The sequence below is a fragment of the Canis aureus genome, chromosome X (genome assembly GCF_053574225.1).
Source record: "Canis aureus isolate CA01 chromosome X, VMU_Caureus_v.1.0, whole genome shotgun sequence".
Lineage (NCBI taxonomy): Eukaryota > Metazoa > Chordata > Mammalia > Carnivora > Canidae > Canis > Canis aureus.
The window spans coordinates 39,207,100-39,229,106 of NC_135649.1; the positions used below are offsets into that span (position 1 = coordinate 39,207,100).

General features: G+C 34.9%; 1 protein-coding gene across 1 annotated transcript in view; it reads right to left on the reverse strand.

Moving 5' to 3' along the window:
- ALG13 (ALG13 UDP-N-acetylglucosaminyltransferase subunit) overlaps positions 1–22,007 on the reverse strand; it is a 73,139-nt gene that overhangs the window by 44,139 nt on the left and 6,993 nt on the right. Inside the window, 8 exon segments of the mRNA XM_077888864.1 lie at positions 2,013–2,085; positions 3,865–3,911; positions 4,643–4,693; positions 6,734–6,817; positions 7,377–7,580; positions 7,582–7,634; positions 7,637–7,700; positions 7,703–7,736. Coding sequence (XP_077744990.1) covers positions 2,013–2,085; positions 3,865–3,911; positions 4,643–4,693; positions 6,734–6,817; positions 7,377–7,580; positions 7,582–7,634; positions 7,637–7,700; positions 7,703–7,736 — 610 coding nt within the window.

The following is a 22,007-nucleotide window of genomic DNA, read 5'->3' on the forward strand; positions in this document are numbered from 1 at the left end:
ATGTGGCAAGAAGTTAAATTTTGATTGGAAGAGGTAAAACTAAACATGAAATGGCTTTTATGTTCCTGGTGGTATCCCAACATAAAATAATAGTTCTCTGATACATACTTGTGGGTAAGTAGATGGGATGTAATGGCATTAAACTAGTGAAAAAATGAGGTAGATCTGTACTACCGATGAGGGTAAATGAGAAGAAAAGTAACAACATGTTCAGTATGAGCCCATCTACATTAAAAAAAATAAATGCAAAAAAAAAATAAAAAATTAAAAAAATTAAAAAATAATAAAATAAAAAAAATAAAAAATAAATAAATGCAAAGAGAATGATAGAGGATACCTACCCAATCTTTATACATTTGCAAATCAGACATATATACACTATGTTGTGCATGCAAATGCCCAACTGCTAAGTATTAGTTTTGTATGCATGTACAGATTAGAATTATACATGATATTTTCATGGTTGCAAATACTCAAAAGGTCTTACACCTTTTATATTCTTCTGCTTCCCAATGGGTGATGTTCTCCCTTTAATTAGCTCAATAATATCTCTAAAATGTATAGGACTCATTTAAAAATGGAGCTGTAAAATTGTAGGAACTAGGTACTAGGTATATGAATGTTCACTATACAAGTCTTTTTTTTTTTTTTTTACAAGTCTTTTAATTGTTCTCTATATGAAAATTTTCACAAAATAAATGTCAAGGGAAAAAACTGAAGTGCAAGTTTAGAGTCCTGGTAAAGATCTAAATGTCTAAATTTCATCTCTGGCAATGCTGTATATAATTACTAAAAATACAAAAGCTACCACTCCTCCTTCCTCAAAGAACTCTGATTATGTCACACCCCTGCTTAAAAACTCTGAATGAGTGTTTAGGAACAATTGTAAATGCTCTGAAATTTACTTTGAAATATACCAAAAATTAAGATAGATTGATAAATGGATAGACAGGTGATAAAATAAGGATATTCAAGTGGTGGGAATTAGAATTTCCACTGTAAAATTATTTTAGCTCTTCTGTATTTTTTAAAATCCTTATAATAAAATATTGGAAAAAAGCTTCAATCGACTATTCCGAAAAGCCAAATTCTTGGCATGGTCCCCGCATTACGTAATTCCAGCCTAACTTTTCAGCACTGACCTTTCTCCACCCAACTACTTGAGTCCCAAAGGGTCTGCTGCTTCCATGCCTTTGCAGAAGTCCTCTGAATAGACTGCCCTTCATACTTATTTGACTCATTTTTTGGTATTCCATTTAAATATCATTACCATCATGAAACTCTCTAAACTTCCTCAAGCAGAGGGAACTTTTTCTTCTATGCTCTTTGTACATACTTCTATTATATATAATGATAAGTGAAACTTATCATTTCACTGTACAATTAACTATTTGCATGTCTGTGTTCATCTGTTAAGCCCTTGGAAAACAAGTATTATGTTGTATTCAATTTGGTGTCCCCAAAGCCCAGTGAAGTGCTTGGTACACTACAGGGGCTTAATGTTGCCAAACAAATTAGACGGCAGTATCAATTATAAAACAAGGTGTCCCAATTTATACTTACTTTCTTTTTATTATTTTTTATTATTATACTTACTTTCTAAGTTATCTCTTGCATTCTGCTCTATTCCCAATGCCACTTGCCTGGTTCAGGTCTTTTGTCTAGATTACTTTAACATCCTAACAGTTCTCCCAGTGTCTAGTCTTATCTTATGATCATCAAAATGTTTCCTGAATTATGCTCCATGGTGTGAAATAAGACTTATAAAACACAATTACTGTATAGTCTGTACTCAAATAATCCAGTAAGTAAGATCAGGTCTGTTCAGAAGAGTGGCTAACAACACTGAGGAAAACTGAATGGAGAGGAAAAGGCTGGTGGCAGAGAAGCTTGGCATTTAGACTATGTTTTCCCATTAATTAGGTAATAAAAGATGATTTCTTACTATCTTGGTAAGTCAGCAGCATCATTCAATTTCTTTTATTTTAGTAAACATTCACTCATCTTCTTACCTTGTCTTCATAGCCATTATCTGTGACATAAGTTGGAGGCTTTCCAGGATAGCGATAAAGAATAAAATCCCGACTACATGGGTAGAAAACATAGGTGGTTGAAAAGAGATAATTTAACATATGCGAGAGATAGTTATAAGAACAAATATTTGGGCTTTCAAACTGCCCACCTTATTTATATAAAAAATCCAAATGTTTAAAAGAGGCTAAATAATGGTAATTCAAAGTAGACAGCTATAACTGCCCTTAAAGTTCTATGGATTTTTAAAATGTACCTTAATTTGGGGAAAGGAGGAGTAAATAAACTAGATTACCAACTGTATGCATGTTTCTGAGTGTTGGAGACTCCCCACTCATTTAAAGCATGGGCTAGCAAATTTTACTTGGTAAAAGACCAGAGAATAAGCATTTCAGCTTTTGCAGGCCATACGGTTTACTCAACTATAACTTTGTAGCATTAAAGCAGCCACAGACCATGATAAACCAGTACACAACTGTTCCAGTAAAATTTAACTTATGGACACTGAAATTTGAATTTCATACAATTTTCACATCCCATGAAACATTATTCTAGTTTTGATTCAACCATTTAAAAACTTTTAAAAAAATTCTTAGCTTGAGGGGCATACATACACAGAAGGCAAATTTAAAAGCTGGCTCTTGGGGCAGCCCGGTGGCTCAGCAGTTTAGTGCCGCCTTCAGCCTAGGGTGTGTGTGATCCTGGAGACCCAGGATCGAGTCCCATGTCAGGTTCCCTGCATGGAGCCTGCTTCTCCCTCTGCCTATGTCTCTCTCTCTCTCTCTCTCTCTCTCTCATAAATAAAATCTTTAAAAAATAAATAAAAATGAAACCTGGCTCTTGGAATGCCTGAGTGGCTCAGTGGTTGAGCATCTGCCTTCAGCTCAGGACATGGTCCCGGAGACCCAGGATCGAGTCCCACATGTCAGGCTCCACTGGAGGAGCCTGCTTCTCCTTCTGTCTATGGTCTCTGCCTCTCTCTGTGTCTCTCATGAATAAATAAAATCTTTAATAAAATGAAGCTAGCTCTTAACTTAAAAGAAACAACTGATTAGCTACCTGCCCAATGCCTCTTCTATACCATTTCTGGATGGATTTAGTGAGAAATGAACAGGGTGCAAAACACTGAACTTGAATGAGTACTCATGATAGGAGGATTCGGCCTTTACTAAGATATATGCCATCTCACTATTGTAAAAAACTGCAAAGGAGTCTTATGTATAGAAATCAACTTCCTCAAATGAACAATATTTCTACTAGCCTGTACCCTATAAATATAACTATTTTCCAAAACTGCACAGCTTCCAGAAATGCCACTTTTGCTGTTTTAATGACCAAAGTGATAGAGCAATATTTCTCAAACTGTTCCATTATCATCTCCTTAAAAAGTCTTTTTACTTTCCCTCTGAAATTTTAATAGCACAGATATACTATCTATTTAGGTAATGCAATCCTTTGAAGAACCACAAACCACTATAGTATCTAATATCTTTTTGTCTTGAAGAACCAATTTCTACCCTCTTGGAAGCGTATATACTGCCCCAGTGAAGATGCATGCAAGAGGTACAAAGTTAAAAACAGAAGAATTCTAAGAAACACATTGATTTCCTACAGGAATACCAGCAGTTCTTAAAGTCCTTGATTTCATTCAAACGGATACAAATGCTAAGAGGCTCTCCATCCAAAAATTAACACCAATTAACTGTACTTAGACTTCTTCATTTTATGTATCATTACATTAAATCCAAATTTTCCAAATCCCCAAAAGACTTGAACAGAAACTATACACAATCATATATACACACTCAGTCTTTAAAAAAAGATTTAACTTACTTATAAATTAGAGAAAGAGCTCTTATTTCCAGCTGGCCAGCACTTTCCTAAATATAAATAGTACATAAACTTTTTAAAAACATTCTGTAACTAAAATATAAAAGTTTTTGCAAGTTCAACATTGTTATTTTAGATGTTTAGCACTGTTTTAGATAAAGAATTTGTAGAACACACTATAACTTGCTTTGAGGTTTGGGATACTGTATTACTCATGAACATAAACTTTTCTGAAAAACATAGTCCTAAAGACCTTCTCAGTTAGCTATTAAGTAACAAGCACAGTTAATATGAGAAATTTAAAAGGCACAATAAAAATTGAATTAGTGTTAAGAATAGAAGTTAGCAGGGTACTTCATAAATGCTAAGTCCAGAACTATGGAAATAATCACAAAAATTATCTTTAGTTAAGTATATGTACAGAATTTACTTTTACATAAAAGGATAGCTACAAATCAGGGGAATTTTTTAATAAAAAAATACTAATGACTTCCTACTAATATTCATTACCATCCCTCCACCCCCATTAAAGTGAAAAGGCTTAGGCTTGTCTTATATGCAAAAAAATCTATGGATGATAAAGTTGTTGACACACAATTCTCAACATTCAACACAAAACAGTAAGTCAATTGCCAGCTCTAGGTTTTGCAAAATCTGATTCAACACAGCTGGCTACTTAAGAAAATAGGTTGCATCTAGCTAACGCGACACAGCTGAATGAATATTTAGGTTTACTATTCCAAATACTCTGAAAAGATTAAATTCCCGTATTTGATCTTACCTTGGGATCTCCCAACCGTTCCAGGTATTTCTCAAAAGATCCCTCCACATACTTCAAAAATAAAACAAACTTGACTTAACCAAATACACAGCATTACTAAAATCTGATTATATTCTGCAATATTATCCTCCAATGGGGTTTTGTTCAGCTCAACAATTATGGTATTAAATAACTATTTTGCACAGCACCTCAAGAAGATTTGCACATACACAAAAGTTAGGAGTGGAGAAAAGCTGGAGTATAAAACTATCTTAGGAAATGGTCCTGGCTTATCCACATACCAGTGCATTTCAGCAAATGAGAATACCTTTTAGTTTCTTTTGAAATGCCAACTTAAATAACTTGACAATTTCCATAAATCATGCAAGCCCAATAATTACAAGGATTTTAAATCTGATCGGAGACATGCATTTTTTTGCAAAGTTAAACTGAGGAACTTTAAAGGGAATTTTATTAGTTTCAGAAAAACCTAGGGCACAAGGGAATTTTTGAGATAATAGAAATGTTTGGTATCTTGATTTCAGTGGCAGTTGCAGGACTATATATTATTGCCAAATCGCAAAGTGCTAAACTTAAAATGGTGAATTTTATCGTGTGTAAAATATACCTCAATAAACTCGAAGAATAGAATATATGTCTAGTTCCGTGTACATATATTACTAGACTTAAAGATCAATTTTTTTGATTTTGCTCAATCCCTTTTTAAACAACTTGAGATAAATTGACATATAACAAACTGCTCATATTTAAATGGCAGAATCAAATACATTTTGACATATGTATGTACCCATGAAACCATCATGACAATTGAGGTAGTGAATAGATCGATCACCCCTGTAAGTTTTCCTGTGTCCCTCTAAAACTCCACTGACCCCCAAGCAACTACTGATCTGATTTCTATCACTATAGACTGGTTTGCATTTTCTAGAGTTTTATATAAAGGAAATCATACAGTATATACTTTGGGGAGGATCTGCCTTCTTTCCCTTGGAATAATTATTGAGATTTATCCATGTAAGTTGTAAAATTTTACACAAATCTTGTTATTCAAAATATGGCTACTATTACTGTATCACAAACAAAAGCAAGCATCACTTGGCAGTTTTGTTAAAATGCAGAAAATCTCGGGCCCCAGCTCAGAACTACTGAATCAGAATCTGCACCTTAACAAGATCTCCAGGTGATTTGTATGCACAAAAATACTTGAGATGCACTGTTTTACACCATGGTCTTGCATTTGAAGTAATTTCAGGAATAATCCTTTTGCCAGGTGTGGTAAAGTCTCTAATTAACTCCTAGGTAATAAGTTTAAAGTCAAGAAGCCTTCACATAGTTTTAAAATTCACTGAAACCTGTTGGGGAAAATTAAGAGTAAACCTCGAACAGCAGGCAAATACCCATAACTTACAGTCAGAAGAAAACAAATTGTACTGGAAGGGCTAAGAATGTTTCTTTTAAGCCACATAAAAGGGCACACTACAAATAAGACCTTGGTAAAACCTCATTCTGTTAACAAGAATTCAAATATTCCAAAGTATACAAAGATGTCTTCTAAAAGTTGTTTTAAAGCCAATCATTAATAGCAGAGCACCAATTACCAGTTTGTCACATGAAAAGATTAATGTTAAGAACTAGTTTGCTTCCCTACAATTAGGTTAAGATTCTTCATAAAATTAACAGAGGGGTTTCCCATTTATACATACTTGGAAGCATACATTAAAAAATGTTAACACAGCCACACTTTTTGTCAACTATGATTGACAAGAAAACAGTGGTATGCATAATACAGAATAGCAGTCAAAATATGCCTTTTTAGGACTTGGGAGATTATAGGGGAGTATGTGGGGAGTAGAAAATAGTAGAAAGGATACAAATGGACTTTTTTTTTCTTAACTTATAGAGTACAGAACAATTTAATTCTAGAGGCAGTCCAGAAGTATGCTAGCTAGGGGGAAGGCAGCTGAAAATAAGTATTTGCTCTTGTGAGGAGATTGCATGACATAATTTTCATTACATAGATGGTTCAAAGTTCACTTCCTATTTGCTACACACACTACTGACATCTTTACTTTGCACATATATTCTACTTACAGACTCAAAAGTTTGTTGATTTTCTCTCATATATGACACACAAGCCTTCCTGATTTCCAAATGATGGACCTGGCTGCAAAACAACTAAAAAGAAGAGAAAGACCAGCTCACTGTCAACAGTCATTTGAAATAGCTTTTAAATTAAAACAATGAACTGGACACTACGTCCCCCTTGTTCAAAACATATGTAGTAAATTGGGAAATTAAGTACTGACCTTTCTAAAATATGTTTTTGCCATCTTTAGTGGGATTGGGGAGAGATGGTTACCACCCCCACCCTTTTTCTACTCCTTATGGCACAACCTATAAATTTTTCCTTAGGCATAAAATTTAGAGAAAGATCCTTATAAAAGATCAGGATTTCAAAGTTTTCTGTAATTCTATTCTTAGCTCTCCTACATTCCAAACTGGCATTTAGAAAACAGAAAAGACAGCAGAGGCACAGCAATATATTTGGGCTCATCAGCAAAGGCATACACCAAGCTAATAAGTGGCAGACAGGCCTGGAAGTCTTTACTAGGAAAAAGAAAAGGGTATTTTTTTTTTTTTTTTGGTGAGCTACAGGTCTTCTAGCTCCAGTATCATGCCATGTGTCAAACCCTGAAAACTCAGTATAGGGAAAATATACTTGTTTTCCTTTTACCTGCTCCGAAATAGCCCGAAAGAGGCAAGAGGCATCCTTGGCAGTCAGCTTTCGAAACAGCCCTAAGCTGCCTAAGTAGTCATCCATTGATGCCTCATTCAGAGACTTCTGGCCGCAGAACTTTTTCCATCCTTTATGCATTTTGCCAGGGGGAGGAGGAAGAAACACAAATGTGGCAAGAAGGAAAAGCAGGGTGCAGGTAGGAATAGGTAGCAGTGACAAGGGCTTGCTTATGCAGGTATCCGGAAAGCAGCCCAAGTCTAGGGATGAGAAGGCAGTTGAAGTCAGCACTGCAGAATCTTGGCACTTCTCAGGAGCAGGAGAAGCAAAGGGCTGGCTTGCCTGGGACAAGTCGGGACCCTGTGAAAAGAAGAGAAAGAGCCGATGCTCCTAGGAATAGAGAACGGGACTTGAGAGGACATGGGAGAAAGCACTTGGGGAGATACCTGTTGAGGAAGGATTGGATTAATGCAATCAGCCCAAGGTTGAGAGAAATATGCACAAGCAGCTGAGCTTTGGGACCAAAAGGAAGCCGAGTTTGCAGCTTAACTCAGGGCAACTGCTGCACGAGGCTGCAATAGGACTGCAACAAGGCTCAGGTGTATATGATGCAGCCTGGCCCACATTATATCGCGTTAAGATTTCTGCCCAAATTTCCAACTAGTCTCTGCCCAAGTTCCCTGCTCCCCTCATAATTTCATGGAGATGAGAGGAAAAAAAGATAGAACTCACTAGCTAGTAAGTTTAAGTAATCTCATTTGGTTCTACTGGATAATAACCCTCTGCTAAGATCACAGAAACTAAATCCATTTACTGTATTAGGAAACACTGATACAATTCTTGACTAATATTCCCAAATTACTGTATAGCATTAACAAAAAGAAAACGTAGAAAGTGTTTTTTAGAAACTGGAAACAAAGTTTAAACTGAAGCAGCATGAAAGGAATGTCTTACCCACAAACTTTCTAACAGAATACATTTAAAATGCTGTGGGGCACAGCATTAGAGGTGTTGAACATAAGACTATTTCCATGTATTATTAGGGCAATTTTCTGGAAAAACTACTCTGGGTTCTAAGAAAACCAAAGTAAATACGGCTTATTTGTAAGGTTCAAAAAATAGGACTGATCATTTACATTACTTGATTCCACTGTCAAGTGTCTCCTTTTTATTTAAATACCAAAATCAAGTCCCTTTCTTTTACTTAAGTGTTAAAAAATAAATTTAAAAAATGTTGGCTTGGGGAAATTGCAAAATTAAGCTGCTTTGAAAATTGTTTTTCTTCTATCTGTGGATCCAGTGGTATTCATGACTGCCCTGCCTATAGAAACACATCAATAATCCTATAATTTAAGAATTAAATAAAAACATGGTTTAAATAAAGAATAAAATTTTGACTTCCTTTAGCGTATCAATTTGAAGTTATCTTAATTAATTTCTTTTTTAAAGAAACCAGAACACTAAGGAAATTACGCCTTTTGAAAAAGTCCTGAAACATGGTTTGGGAAGAGGGATCACCAACTTTTTCTAAGGCCACAAATTCATTGAGAAAAATTAAATGTTATAATGAAAAAGATTACTTCTAGGAAAAAATGCTTCACATATATTCTTCGCATTCTTCACATGTATTGCTATTGAAACTAAAATTAAGGTACATAAAACTTCAATTAATACTAATCCACATACTTCATTATGATGAAGGGAAAACTGTGAGAGGAAAAAAGAACTAGAAAACTAATAGAAGAAAGAGCAGGAAACAAAGAGAAATTAGAGACCATAAGACAAAAAGGGGAAAGAAACAAAAAGGAGACAAAGACAGCGAAAGTACACAGAGAAGGCACACAGAAAGGCCCACACAAATATGGTTAATGGATTTTTGACAAAGATGCAAGAGCAGTTCAACAGACAGTATTTTCATCAAATGGTGCTACACAATGGCATTCATATAAAACAATGATCTTTAACCTATACCTCACATTTTATATAATTAAAATGGATCAAAGGCCTAAATGCAGACCAAAACTTCAAAACTTTCGGAAGAAAACATAGGAGAAAATCTTCAAGACCTTGAGTTAAGCAGAGTTCTTAAAATATAATAAAAAGAAAATGAGTAATTGGACTTGATCAAAATTTAAAACTTTTGATCTGCAAATGACATGGTTAGGAAAATGAAAATACAAGCCACAGATTGGAATAAAATATTAACATATCCCATATCTGACTAAAAAGCTTTGCATCAAATATATAAAAAGAATTCACAAGTCAGTAACAACACAATTAAATAAATGCCCAAATGACATGACTACATATGAAAATATAGAAATGGCTAATAAGCTAAAAAGATGTTCAACGTCACTAGTCATTAGGAAAGTACAAATTAAAACCATTATGAAATATCAAAACACACCTATTGGCACGGCTATAATACAGGCAAAAAAGTGTCAGCAAGGATGTGGAGAAATTGAAACCTAAGTAAAAGAAGCTAGATGTAAAAGGGGTTTGATTCCAAAAGATACAGGATTCAATTTATATGAAAATACATCAAAAAGGCAAATCTATAGAGATAGAAAGCAGATTGGTGGCTGCCTGGGGTTGGGTGTGAATAAGCATTAACTGCAAACAAGCACAAAGGATCTTTTTTGGTGTGATAAAAAATGTTCTAAGACGGTTTTATGATGTTTACACACTTCTGTATATTCACTAAAAATTATCATGCACTTAAAAGTGACGATTTCTAACAGCTTTTTAATTCACATACCATACAATTCACTCTAAGTGCACACTTCAATAATTTTTAGTACATTTACAGAGTTGTTACCCATCAGCAGTCTATTTGAAAGCATTCTCATTACATTCAAATAAAACCACATCCCATAACCACCAACCTAATCCCCCATGCCCACCAACTCTAGGCAACCAATCTACTTTCTGTGTCTCTGTATTTGCCTATTCCACACATTTCAGTAAACAGAATCATACAATTTATGTTCCTGTGTAGCTGGCTTCTTTCACTTAGCAGGAGGTTTTAAAGGTTCTCCCATGCACAGCTCTTTCTGCCCACTGGTCTTCTCCCCATGCTTTAATAAAACCTTTTTCCATTGAAAACAAAATAAATTTAAAAAAATAAGTTCACCCATGTTGTAGCATTTCAATCCTATAAACTACATTTAATCAGGATGCCTTGGTGGCTCAGTGGTTGGGCGTCTGCCTTCAGCTCAGGGTGTGATCTTGGGAGTCCTAGGATCGAGTCCCAAATTGGGCTCCCTGCATGGAGCCTGCTTCTCCCTTTCCCTCTCTCTGCCTCTCATGAATAAATAAATAAAATCTTCAAAAATATATTTTATCTATCCAGTCATCAATTAGTAGACATTTAGGTTGTTCCCACTTTTTGGCTTTTTATGACTAATGTTGTTATAACCATTCATGTGCAAGTTTTTGTTTGGACAGGTTTCTATTCTCCTGGATAACACCTAGGAATGGTGTTGCTGGATCTATGATTAATCATTTGAGCAACTGTCAAGACTGTCTTGCACAGCAGCTGCACCATTTTAGATTCTCCTCAGTAGTAAATGAGGGTTCCCATTTTTCCACATTTTATCCATAATTACTGTCCATCTCTTGACTATAGCCATTCTAGTGGGTATCAAGTGGTACCTCATTGTTTTGTTTTGTATTTTCCTGATGGTTAACAATGCTGAAAACCTTTCATGGGTCTATTGGCCATTTGTATGTCACTAATGAGATACCATTACATACATTTTAAAATGAATTTTTTTTCAACTGGTAACAAGTGTTGACAAGGATGCAGAGCAACTGGAACTCTCATATGTTGCTGGTATGAATATAAAATAGTACAGCCACTCTAAAAAAATTGTTTAGTACTTTCTATAAACACAAGAGTTGCCACATAACCCAGCAATTCCACTTCTCATTATCTACCCAAGAGAAATGAAAATTTCAGCTCACACAAAAACCCGTACATGAATGTTTATAGCAGTTTTATTCATAATCATGATTCACCGCAAACTGGAAACAATCCAAACATCCTTCAATTGGTAAATGGTCAATCTGGTACATCCATACAATAGAATACTCTTCAGTAATAAAAAATGATGTATGAATATGCATGCATGAATGTACATGCATGAATCTCAAACCATATTCAGTAAAAGTAGATAGATTCAAACGGCTACATGCTGTATGACGGCATTTATGACATACAGGAAAAACCAAAACTACAAGAAAGGGAAAACAGGATCAGTTGCTGCCAGTAGTTAGGGCTGTAGGAAAAAGTGGACTAGAAAGGGATGTACGGGGGTGATATGAGTATTCTGTATCTTGACTGTGGTAGTGGTTACACAATTACACAATTGTCAAAATTTATACAACTATACAAGAAAAATGCCAATTTTACTGTATTTATTTTTTATTATTTGAGAGAGAGCATGTGCATGCACACAAGTGGGGGGGGGGCAGAGGGAGGAGACTCCATGCTGAGGAGGGAGCCCAATGAAGGACTTGATTCCAGGACCATGGGATCATGACCAGAGTCGAAGGCAGACGCTCAACTGACTGAGCCACTCAGGTGCCCTGATTCTGCTGTATTTAAATTGAAAACTAAATAAAACAAAAAGTAGCAGAACGAATTTAGAGTTGAGGAGTTCACAGAATGGAGAAGATTGAACAGAAAAAAGAAGAAAATTAGAAGACTACTGGATGACCAACATCTAACCAACAGGTACCCCCCCCAAAAAAAAAAGTGGAAGGAAAGAAATGATGGTGATGATGATGACGAAAGGAAAATACTAGCAGTGCAGGAATGAATACCCATATTTAGATCGAAAAACTCCATGAAGTAGCCAGAACAATAAAAGCAAAAAAGATCAGTAATGCACGTACTACTTCTGAAGTCAGGGATAAAGATTCTAAAGCTTGCAGAGAGGAAAAATGGGTCATATACAAAAGATCACACATATGAACAATAAACTTCTCAAAAGAATAACTAGAAGCTAGAAAAAAAATAAAGTTCAGTAATGTGAGGGAAAACTATTTCCAACTTTGAACTCTATACCAAGCTATCAATCAGATGGAAGTAGAAGTGTTTCCAAATACGAAAGATTTTTTTAAAAAGTATCATCTTTTCTCAGAAAGCTATGAAGAATATTTGAAACCAAAATAACAAAGTTAAACCGCAAAGGAAGGGGGCACAGAGTCCTAAAAACAGAAGATTCAATGCAAGAGAGAAGCAAAAGAAATTTCTAGGATAAGGGTGAAGAGGAAATCCCTGGAGGACAGATATTCAGGACTAGAGAACGACCAGTTCACATAAAAGGGCACAGAACTCCAGCACAGACATTTCAAAAATAAATAATAATAAATAAATAAATAATCAAAGCTGCAGATAGAAATAGATTGTGTAATCTATTTAAACAGACTAGGAAAGATGTGTATCTCTTTTGGGACCATTTGGGAATATTTTTATTATAGAAAATCAAGCAAATGAGGGCAGCCCGGGTGGCTCAGCGGTTTAGTGCTGCCTTCAGCCCAGGGCGTGGTGATCCTGGAGTCCCAAGATCTAGTCCCACGTCAGGCTCCCTGCATGGAACCTGCTTCTCTCTCTGCTTGTGTCTCTGCCTCTCTCTCTCTCTGTCTCTCATGAATAAATAAAATCTTTTTTAAAAATCGAGCAAATGAAAACAGAAAAAATAAGGTAAAGCAGTTTTATAGAAAAGGGTATGTAATCAATGAACACGGACTACATGACTCAAATGTGAATATTGTACTTAATCATGTTAACACTGAGAACAAAACTCACAAGAACTGATTAAAATAAATGTTTCTTTTTTATTTACCATCTACAGACTTCTTAATGTGGAAGAGAACAGGAAGATAAAACCTCCTCCTCCATACTAGCCAGTCTATACATTTAAATTTTAAAAAATAGGAGTGCCTGGGTGGCTCAATTCAGTTAAGTGTCTGCCTTCAGTTCAGGTCATGATCTCTGGGCCCTGGAATCAGCTCCGAGCCTCGAATCAGGCTCCTTCAGCAGGGAGCCTGCTTCTGCTCCCCCTGCTTGTGTGCTGTCAAATAAATGGGTAGAATCTTTTAAAAAAATCAAAATGATGAAAACTGGGCTGAACATATTTGCTTACAAAACATAAAATGTAATATGGCTGACTAAAGAAAGCAGGATCAGAGATGGGGAAAAATGGGACATAGAACTGCTGTTATACATCTTATAGAATTAAGTATTCTTATAGAATTTAAGTATTTTATACTATTTACATGTATAATTTTAAATAAAAATTTTTAAACATACTCAATAAGCAAAGATACGATAGCATAATAAAATGGGAAAATAAATAGAATTTTTTAGCTACAAGGGACCTATTTTACAGATGGAGTTTCAATTAATTATGAAATTTGTCCAGGTTTTCACATCCCATCAGTAACAGTACAAGGACTATATATTGTCTGACTTTTATACAATTATTATAAAGAGGAATCACTTATCAAAAAAGAAAAGATGAATGAAGGTTCAGAGGTGGTTAGTACAGGTTACATTCCCCAGATTAGTACAATAGGACTTTTTAAAAAGACCTGCAGGACAATAGTAGACTTCATCCTGTATTTAAAAGCCATTTCATATTATTTAATACTGTCCTTCAAAGTACCTTATTGCACTTAAAATTCCCCATTGGCTTACTATTCTTCTACATTAAACTACTCCAATCCTGTAAACCTCTAGAACAGTAGAAGGGCTCCATTAAAACAGATTACCTCATGCAAGACGCGGATTCAGGTCTGGGTTGGGTCCCAAGAATTTCTAACAAGTTCTCAGGTGATGCTGATGCTGCTGGTCCAGGACCACTTTGGGAACTAGTGCTCTCCAACAATGTTGTTTTACAAACTATTAATAATCACCCCTGAAGAGTTTCAAGGCGAAAATTTCAGCAAACACTGCACACTATAACCCAGTCCTTGAGTTCACAATGCCCATTAGCAGTATTAAAGGCTGTAAGGAATGCTAAAGTTCCCTGCTTAACTTTGACATGATCTTTTCCTTTTTTGCAATGATCTTTTCCATAGGGGAATCTTTTACAAAAACTTTCCAAATCTTTCTGAAGATTTGGGAAAAGCCATCAAAGTTAGGCAGGGAACTTTAGCATTCAAATTAACAGGTTTTCTTTTTAAAGGTTTTATTATTCATTTCAAAGAAAGAAAGCGAGCAAGCAAGCATGAGCAAGGGGGAAGTCAGATGGAGAGAAGCAGACTTCTTGCTGAGCAGGGAGTCCCATGCGGGGCTCAATCCCAGGACTCCTGGAACCATTACTTGAGTTGAAGACACTTAACTGACTGAGCCACCCAAGTGACCCAGCAATACTTTTTAATGTATAATAGCTACTGCTTTTAAATTGTTTCAAAATTTGAAAAATGTTGCTGTACAAATTTTTTTGTCATCTATACCTACGGTTGCTGGAATAATTACATAAGGTACTGAATGTTAAGCGCTTAGCGCAAAAGTGCTTAATTTATTATTTACTACTGTTAGCTGCTACCTGACAAAACAATTCACTAAGAAATTCTTTGGTCAAAAGCAAACAAAAGGGAAGAACCAGAACAATTTCACCTAAATTCTACTGGAAATCAAGTCAAAGGTCAAATATAGCTCCCCAGAGCAGCTTTCCCCAACCCTAAGTTTCTTTCACTTCCAAAAGTAATGGAAAGAAAAGTAACTGCCTTAAAAACTTTCAGGCACTGTACTCTGGTACAGATTAAAAGAACATATTTAAGAAATCAAATCAACTTAAAATAATGAACATTATTTGACTTGTTATGAAACTGATGTGCTTTAATTTTATAATTACTACTTTTTATATTGTAATTTAACCTGCAAATATGACTTGTTTTAATTTGTAGAATTCTTATTTCTTCACTAATCAAATAGGGAAATTCTCTATAGTACAACACAATACTAGTTCTAAGATAACACTCCTTCAAGTTTCAACTAATTAAATGAGGTACTTGCCTGAAAAAAATTTTAAAGCATACATTATCTGTGATACACAAGGTTTAATTATAAACGTATATAGGACATGAGGCTTCTGAGTTACTATTTTGAGAGGCAACATGGTAACTAACATGAAGAGTATTATGAATTTGGTTATGCCATTTTGAGTCAGTTTCCTCATTTATAAAGTGAAGATGTGCTGCATGTCTAAGCTCTCTTTCTGGTCTAAGAACTGTGATTCAATGGTGGATAACAAATCTGTTGATTTGTTTGACCTCCCTTTAGATGGTCAAATTTGTGATCAACATTAACCATAAAAATAGCTTGTAGAGGGATTAACCTATTATACTGGCAAATTGTGGGGTTGACTGGCTCATACAAAAATGAGTTAATCTTACCTTGCAAATGAAATAAACAGACCTAGATTTTTAAAGGTATCAAAATTTATAACCATGTGTGGTGATGAATACTAACTTATTGTGGTAATCATTTTGCAATATAAACATGCACCCAATCATTACATCATATACCTTAAACCTTAAACAATGTTGTCAATTTTATCTTTAACTGGAAAAAATTAAAATGACAATCACATGTATGTAACAACTTATGAGCAACTGCTGCAAGGCAATCAGTACCAAAAAAAAATCTTTAGCACTAAAAATCATATTTCACTTATTTTTAGTAGCAAAATAGAACATGGAGACAACTGGGGTATTAAATAACTCTACTGGCCCTTTTAAGGTTTTTCATTACTAAAAAAAATAAAATAGTAAACATTTTGAAAACATTTTTAACAGCACCCTGGTACTAGAACCTGTTGCTACTTTTCGTAGTAGATATTTAAACAAGATGAACAAAGCAGGATTCATAAGGGAACACAATCTTTCCAAAACAAAATTTGGCCAAAGGACCCTATTCAACCTCTCTCCTCAAGCTTTAGCAGAGAGACAAAAAAGAATTGATTTCCCAGAGCAGTGAGCCTAAGGATATGCAAAATAAAAGAAATATTACCAAGAGCCATTTGCTTTTATTTCCTTCTCTTCCCCACTTCCATCAGAAGCACTCTAATATAGATTAGGGGAAAAAAGTAAAGTAATATTTTGTTTAAAAATGCATCATAATGGCACAGAAATATCAGGGGTTGTTTTTTTATTCAAGATACTTACAGTGTCTAGTCTAACAACATATAGGGGATTGAAGGAAAGGAGAATAATGACCAGAACACTCTTGTTTTGAGGAGCTCCCTTAAATCTCTAAATAATCCTTAATTCTCTAACTATAACCCTAACTAGAGACTATGAATTTAAATATGAAATTCTATGAAAACTGCTTTCTGTATCATTTAGGAGAATATACTGTAAATTCCACGTAAATATCTCTAAGTCTACTCTTCTTAAAAACTCTAACTGGGAAAATGTATTATTTCAATGACATTTTTTATTTTCAAACATGCCACATAATTGGTTTTATGTCTTAGAAATCACCTATGAAGAAACTCAGTTTTACTAATTCACAAATGGGAAAACTGAGATCCAGAAAATTACTTAGGCAGAGGATTTAAGAATGTTTTTCATTCCTAAAATTTGGGGAATGTACTATCCACCCACTGCACACTGGTAGTGGAGAAAGAACCAATGTTCTATACAAAAGGAGAAATGAATAGTAAAAAAGATGCAGTATATGGCCTCACAGACATCATTCCAACAGTGATTATCAGTTCAGCAAATACATTAGAAGCACACCTGATAGTAAATAAGGTACAAATCTGTATTGCTTTTCCAAATAGCCTATTCTAGTATACTCTAAAATAATGACTACAAACGAAAAATTTTCCATTTAGTTCCTTCTATCAATTAGAAAACAACAAAAAAAAAATTAGAAAACAGTGCTACACATTATGGATTACAGTTAATTGAATATTTAATTTCAAATTGTGCTTGGTATGTGTTAAACTTGGTAAGCTTATAATTTGTTTTGTGGTAAAACTGGCAATTACTAAACTTAATCAGTAGGCTTCATTATGAAGGAGTCTAATAGTTACCACCAGAGTACTAATGGACGAGGAATGAAAATACTTAAGTTGGCCTCATTCTGGAGATTCTTAACCTGTAGCCTCAAGGTACCTGGGAAAACTTCCTGAAATTCACTGCAAAACGTGTTAGTTGACAGAAACAATAGTTCTAAATATTCTGAAGGGTTCCAAGACCCAGAGGCTTATACTCACTCTTGAGCCTTAGAGAGCAGGACTATAACCATCAAAATAAAATGACAGATTCAATTAAAATAATTCTGGCCAGGATGTGGCAAAAATTCATGAACATAATAAAGTGAAATACCAAAACAGATGGCATTTAATAGTGTAAAAGACCCTAAAAATATTTTGAGAATCAATATCAGGGCCAAGAAGCATATATTCATTCCTGTTTGAAGCAAGCTAGGTTTACCTTCTGTCTAGCCCCTCACAAAAATTAGAATTTCAATAAAAAAAAATTAGAATTTCTATTCAATATAAAGATTGCACTCATGAAGGAATTAACCATCTAACAAGGAATGAAATGTTTGGTGGTTATCTTAAACCTTTCTCCATGTAATCTTTTACTTGAAAACACTATAGCTACTGCTTTAATAAACCTCTTGATTTTTAACATCATTTTTTTTTTATGATAGTCACAGAGAGAGAGAGAGAGAGAGAGAGAGGCAGAGACATAGGCAGAGGGAGAAGCAGGCTCCATGCACCGGGAGCCTGATGTGGGATTCGATCCCGGGTCTCCAGGATCGCGCCCTGGGCCAAAGGCAGGCGCCAAACCGCTGTGCCACCCAGGGATCCCTTGATTTTTAACATCATGTTTTACCAAAAATCCACAATAAGTACCATTATTTGACAGACCCTTCAATACTATTTGGATATTACACAGGATCAGTACTGCTATGTTTTAATGCCAGTCCTGTCAATGTTTGATCTTACAAACTTCACCATACAATGTGATGGTCACACCTTTCTTCTGAATAAGAGACATACTAGATAGACTATAATGAAATAATTGTGTGTAAGATTATTGTGTTTCCTAAAGTCAATACCTAATCCTAATCAGGACAATGAGGAAGTGCATTTATCGTTTATGGAAAGCCTACTGTGCTGCAGGCAGAGGATTCAAGAATGAGTAAGACAGTTCCTCCTCAACTAGCAAGAGTTCCTCCAGAGCAGGAATCATGTCTTGAGTGCTTATACAAGTAGATTATTATGCATTTACGTTAATTAAAAGACTAAATGAGCAAATAAATGGGCTCGAGACATTTAGAAAGTAAAGCTAAAAAAAACCTGGTGATCAATCAGATATAAAGGGTTAGAGATATAAGCCTGTAAGACTAAACATAATACTACCAATATCTCAGAAGGATAGGAGAAATAGGATTTAGATTGGAGCGCATTAAGTTTACCATGCTTAAGAGAATTAACAGACAAAAATGACCAGTAAGTAACTGGAAACACCCTTCAGGAGCTCAAATCAGAGGTGGCGGATATAGAATAGGAGCATCAATAGCAGCTCTGGGAGTGTTGAAAAGTATCAAGAAAAATACAGATAAAGAAAACGAGCAAAAATAGAACCTAAAATGGTATTCAGAAAAAACAAAAGAGCCAGTAAGTAACTTGCAACCAGGCAAACCACCCAGGAGAGTTTCTCTGCATTGATTTTGAGTAGCTTTCAGTATGCTTTTAACAAGAACTAAAACTGAAATAACTAATATATTTCTAACAATAACTAAAACTGAAATAACTCATAGATCTATGATGATCATACAACCAAAATTTCTTGGAATAGTCCTCTAACTTCAAATACTCTGTCCTGTCACCATAAATGATGGAAATACAATGGAAATAAGCATTCCAACAATTACAATTCCCAGTCCATCAGACACTTACATAGCATAAAACTTCCTTTTTGCATTATGTTCTGAGCTTAGGTTCCTCATCTGCAAAATGGGCAATTAATAGCTATTTCATATGGTTATTGTAAAGATTTAATAACTTTGTACCTATAATCTTAAGATTTTTTGAGAGCAATAGTGAGCACAAGTTGGGGGGGAGGGGCAGAAGGAGAGCGTAAGAGAAGCAGACTCCCTACTAAACAGGGAAGCAGGTGTGGGGCTCAATCCTAGGACCCTGAGATCATGACCTGAGCCAAAGGTAGACACTTAACCAACTGAGCCACCCAGGAGCCCCTGAGCAACTTTAAATAGTATCTGATACATACTAAGCACACAACAGGTGTTAACTATTATTATTTTCCATTTCCCACTCCTTCACAAAAATATAGTATTGGCTGTACAGCAGAAAAACAGGTTACCACACTATTATCTGGACCACCGATTCCAAATCTTTCCCCAAAATCAGTTTCAAATAGTCTGTCCATACATCTCATTACGTAGGTTATATACAGATTTTTGGTCATGTCTGAAAATTTTACATTTTGAACAAATCAGTGATTAAATGCTTATACCATAAAAAAGGGCCAAGAAAAATGTCTACATTACTTCTAGTCATTACTAACTTTTCAGTCTCAGAAAAAACTTCCTCAAACTATCAAAGTGGTGGTACACATTTTTATATTGCCTTTTTTTTATCAACATGATTTACCTTTAAAAGCATACACAGAAAAAAAAATAAAAAATAAATAAAAAAAAATAAAAGCATACACAGCAGTACTCTAAGGTGTCTAAAATCAGAGACTTGACAGAATTTTCAGATGACAACTAGTTGACCCTTGAACAACACGGATTTGAACTGTACAAGTCTACCTATATAGACTTTTTTCAATACAGTACAGTATTATACATGTATTTTTCTTGATTTTCTTCACATTCCCTTCTTGTTAAGGATACAATATATAATACACATAATAGACAAAATATGTGTTAATGGACAGTTTATCAGTAAGACTTCTAGTTAACAGCAGGTTATTAGTCAAATCTTCTGGGAGTCAAAATTTATATGTGGATTTTCAACTGTGCTGGGGTTTTGCACCACTAATCCTCCACATTGTTCAAGAGTCAACTATACCTTTAAATGTTCAGCTGCACTAGCTTAGCTACCACCAAATCCTTCCAGCTCTTTCCTCCGAAATCCTAAGCAGTCATCAAAACTCCCTATTTCCCAGGGTCATCTTATAACCTCACATCACTTTTCATCTACTCCATCAACTTTCTACTATTCATACCTGTCCATCTCTAAACTTAGCCATTGACATAAATTGCTTCCTTATCCCTGGAAATCTAAACACCTCTAACAGAACACTGCTAATTAAACTACATTCCACTTACCCACTGACTTCAAGAATCTGAAACCCTGCCAGCCATGCAATGAAACCACACAAATTTCACTTAGAGTAAATATTCCAAATAGAATCTTGGTTAACCGTTCATTTTCCGTAAGGACCAATAACAGGTAAATTTGACAATTAATTTACCTTAGCCTCCTTCCTCATCTATAAAGTGGTTTGTAATAGCTAGGTTTAATATTCTCTTCTAACTCCAAAAATCTACAATTCCTTGTCTCAAAGTCTTCCTTTATTCAACTAGTATCAATCCTACCCATGGCATTTTGTTAAGATTCTAAAACCTCAAGAATCACAGGTTTCTAAGTCCAAGGTAAGTTTATCATACACCACAGAAAAATCCAATTAAGTGTGAAATTCCTACTAAAATAAACTAATAAATGAACAAAACTCTCCCTGTAAGGGAGTAAAGTAACTAAATACCAGGCAAACGATTATGCAGAATCAAAAAACTCAAAATATATATTATGGTATGATAAAAAGAGTTACAAGACCAGGAGTCAAGAAACTGCTTCCAGTGGCAGCTCTATCTAAGGCTGTTATTCTAGACAAGTTGTAAACTTCTGATGGGACTGGACTAGATGATCTCAAAAATTCCTGCCAAATCAAAATATCCCTGGATTTTTAAGCTGAACAACTGATAAACTATTTCACAAAGGTATATAGTCAAAGGATACCACTACACACAATTTAACACCCCTGGCTTAACCCCCTGCTAAATGAAATAATGGAATCATGATTATATATTCTTGTGGGAAAGAAAACAGGATTTGGGGTCCATACTGTTTTACAGTTGTCATGTTTGAGTAGACCCTTTGTTTCTGATTCTCTATGGTTAGTCCTTCATGACATAAAATAACTAAAAACCAAGTGATCAAAATACATTTTAAACCATAATTTTTATCGATTAGAGAACCACATTTAAAAGAGCCCAGAAAAGTCTAATTATCTCCAAGTATTTGAAAAGGGCCTTTCCTATATAACATTAATATAAGATTAATGTATAATAATGATTATGGTGCTGTTAATTCTCAAACTATGTAGATGCAGATTACTCACTTTTTAGATTATTCTCAGCAAATTTTAATCCATGTTGGCTTCCTCCTGCTACCCAGAGTATTTCTCAGTCACCACCTTCTACTATTATTAAGAATTTATTTTAATATTAACCTAAGTAAAACACAATCAGGAAACCAAATCTACAGAGACACTACATAAAGCACTGGTAAAATGCTTAGAATAGCCAACATCTTGGAATATTATGAAAAGTATGTCTTTATAGTA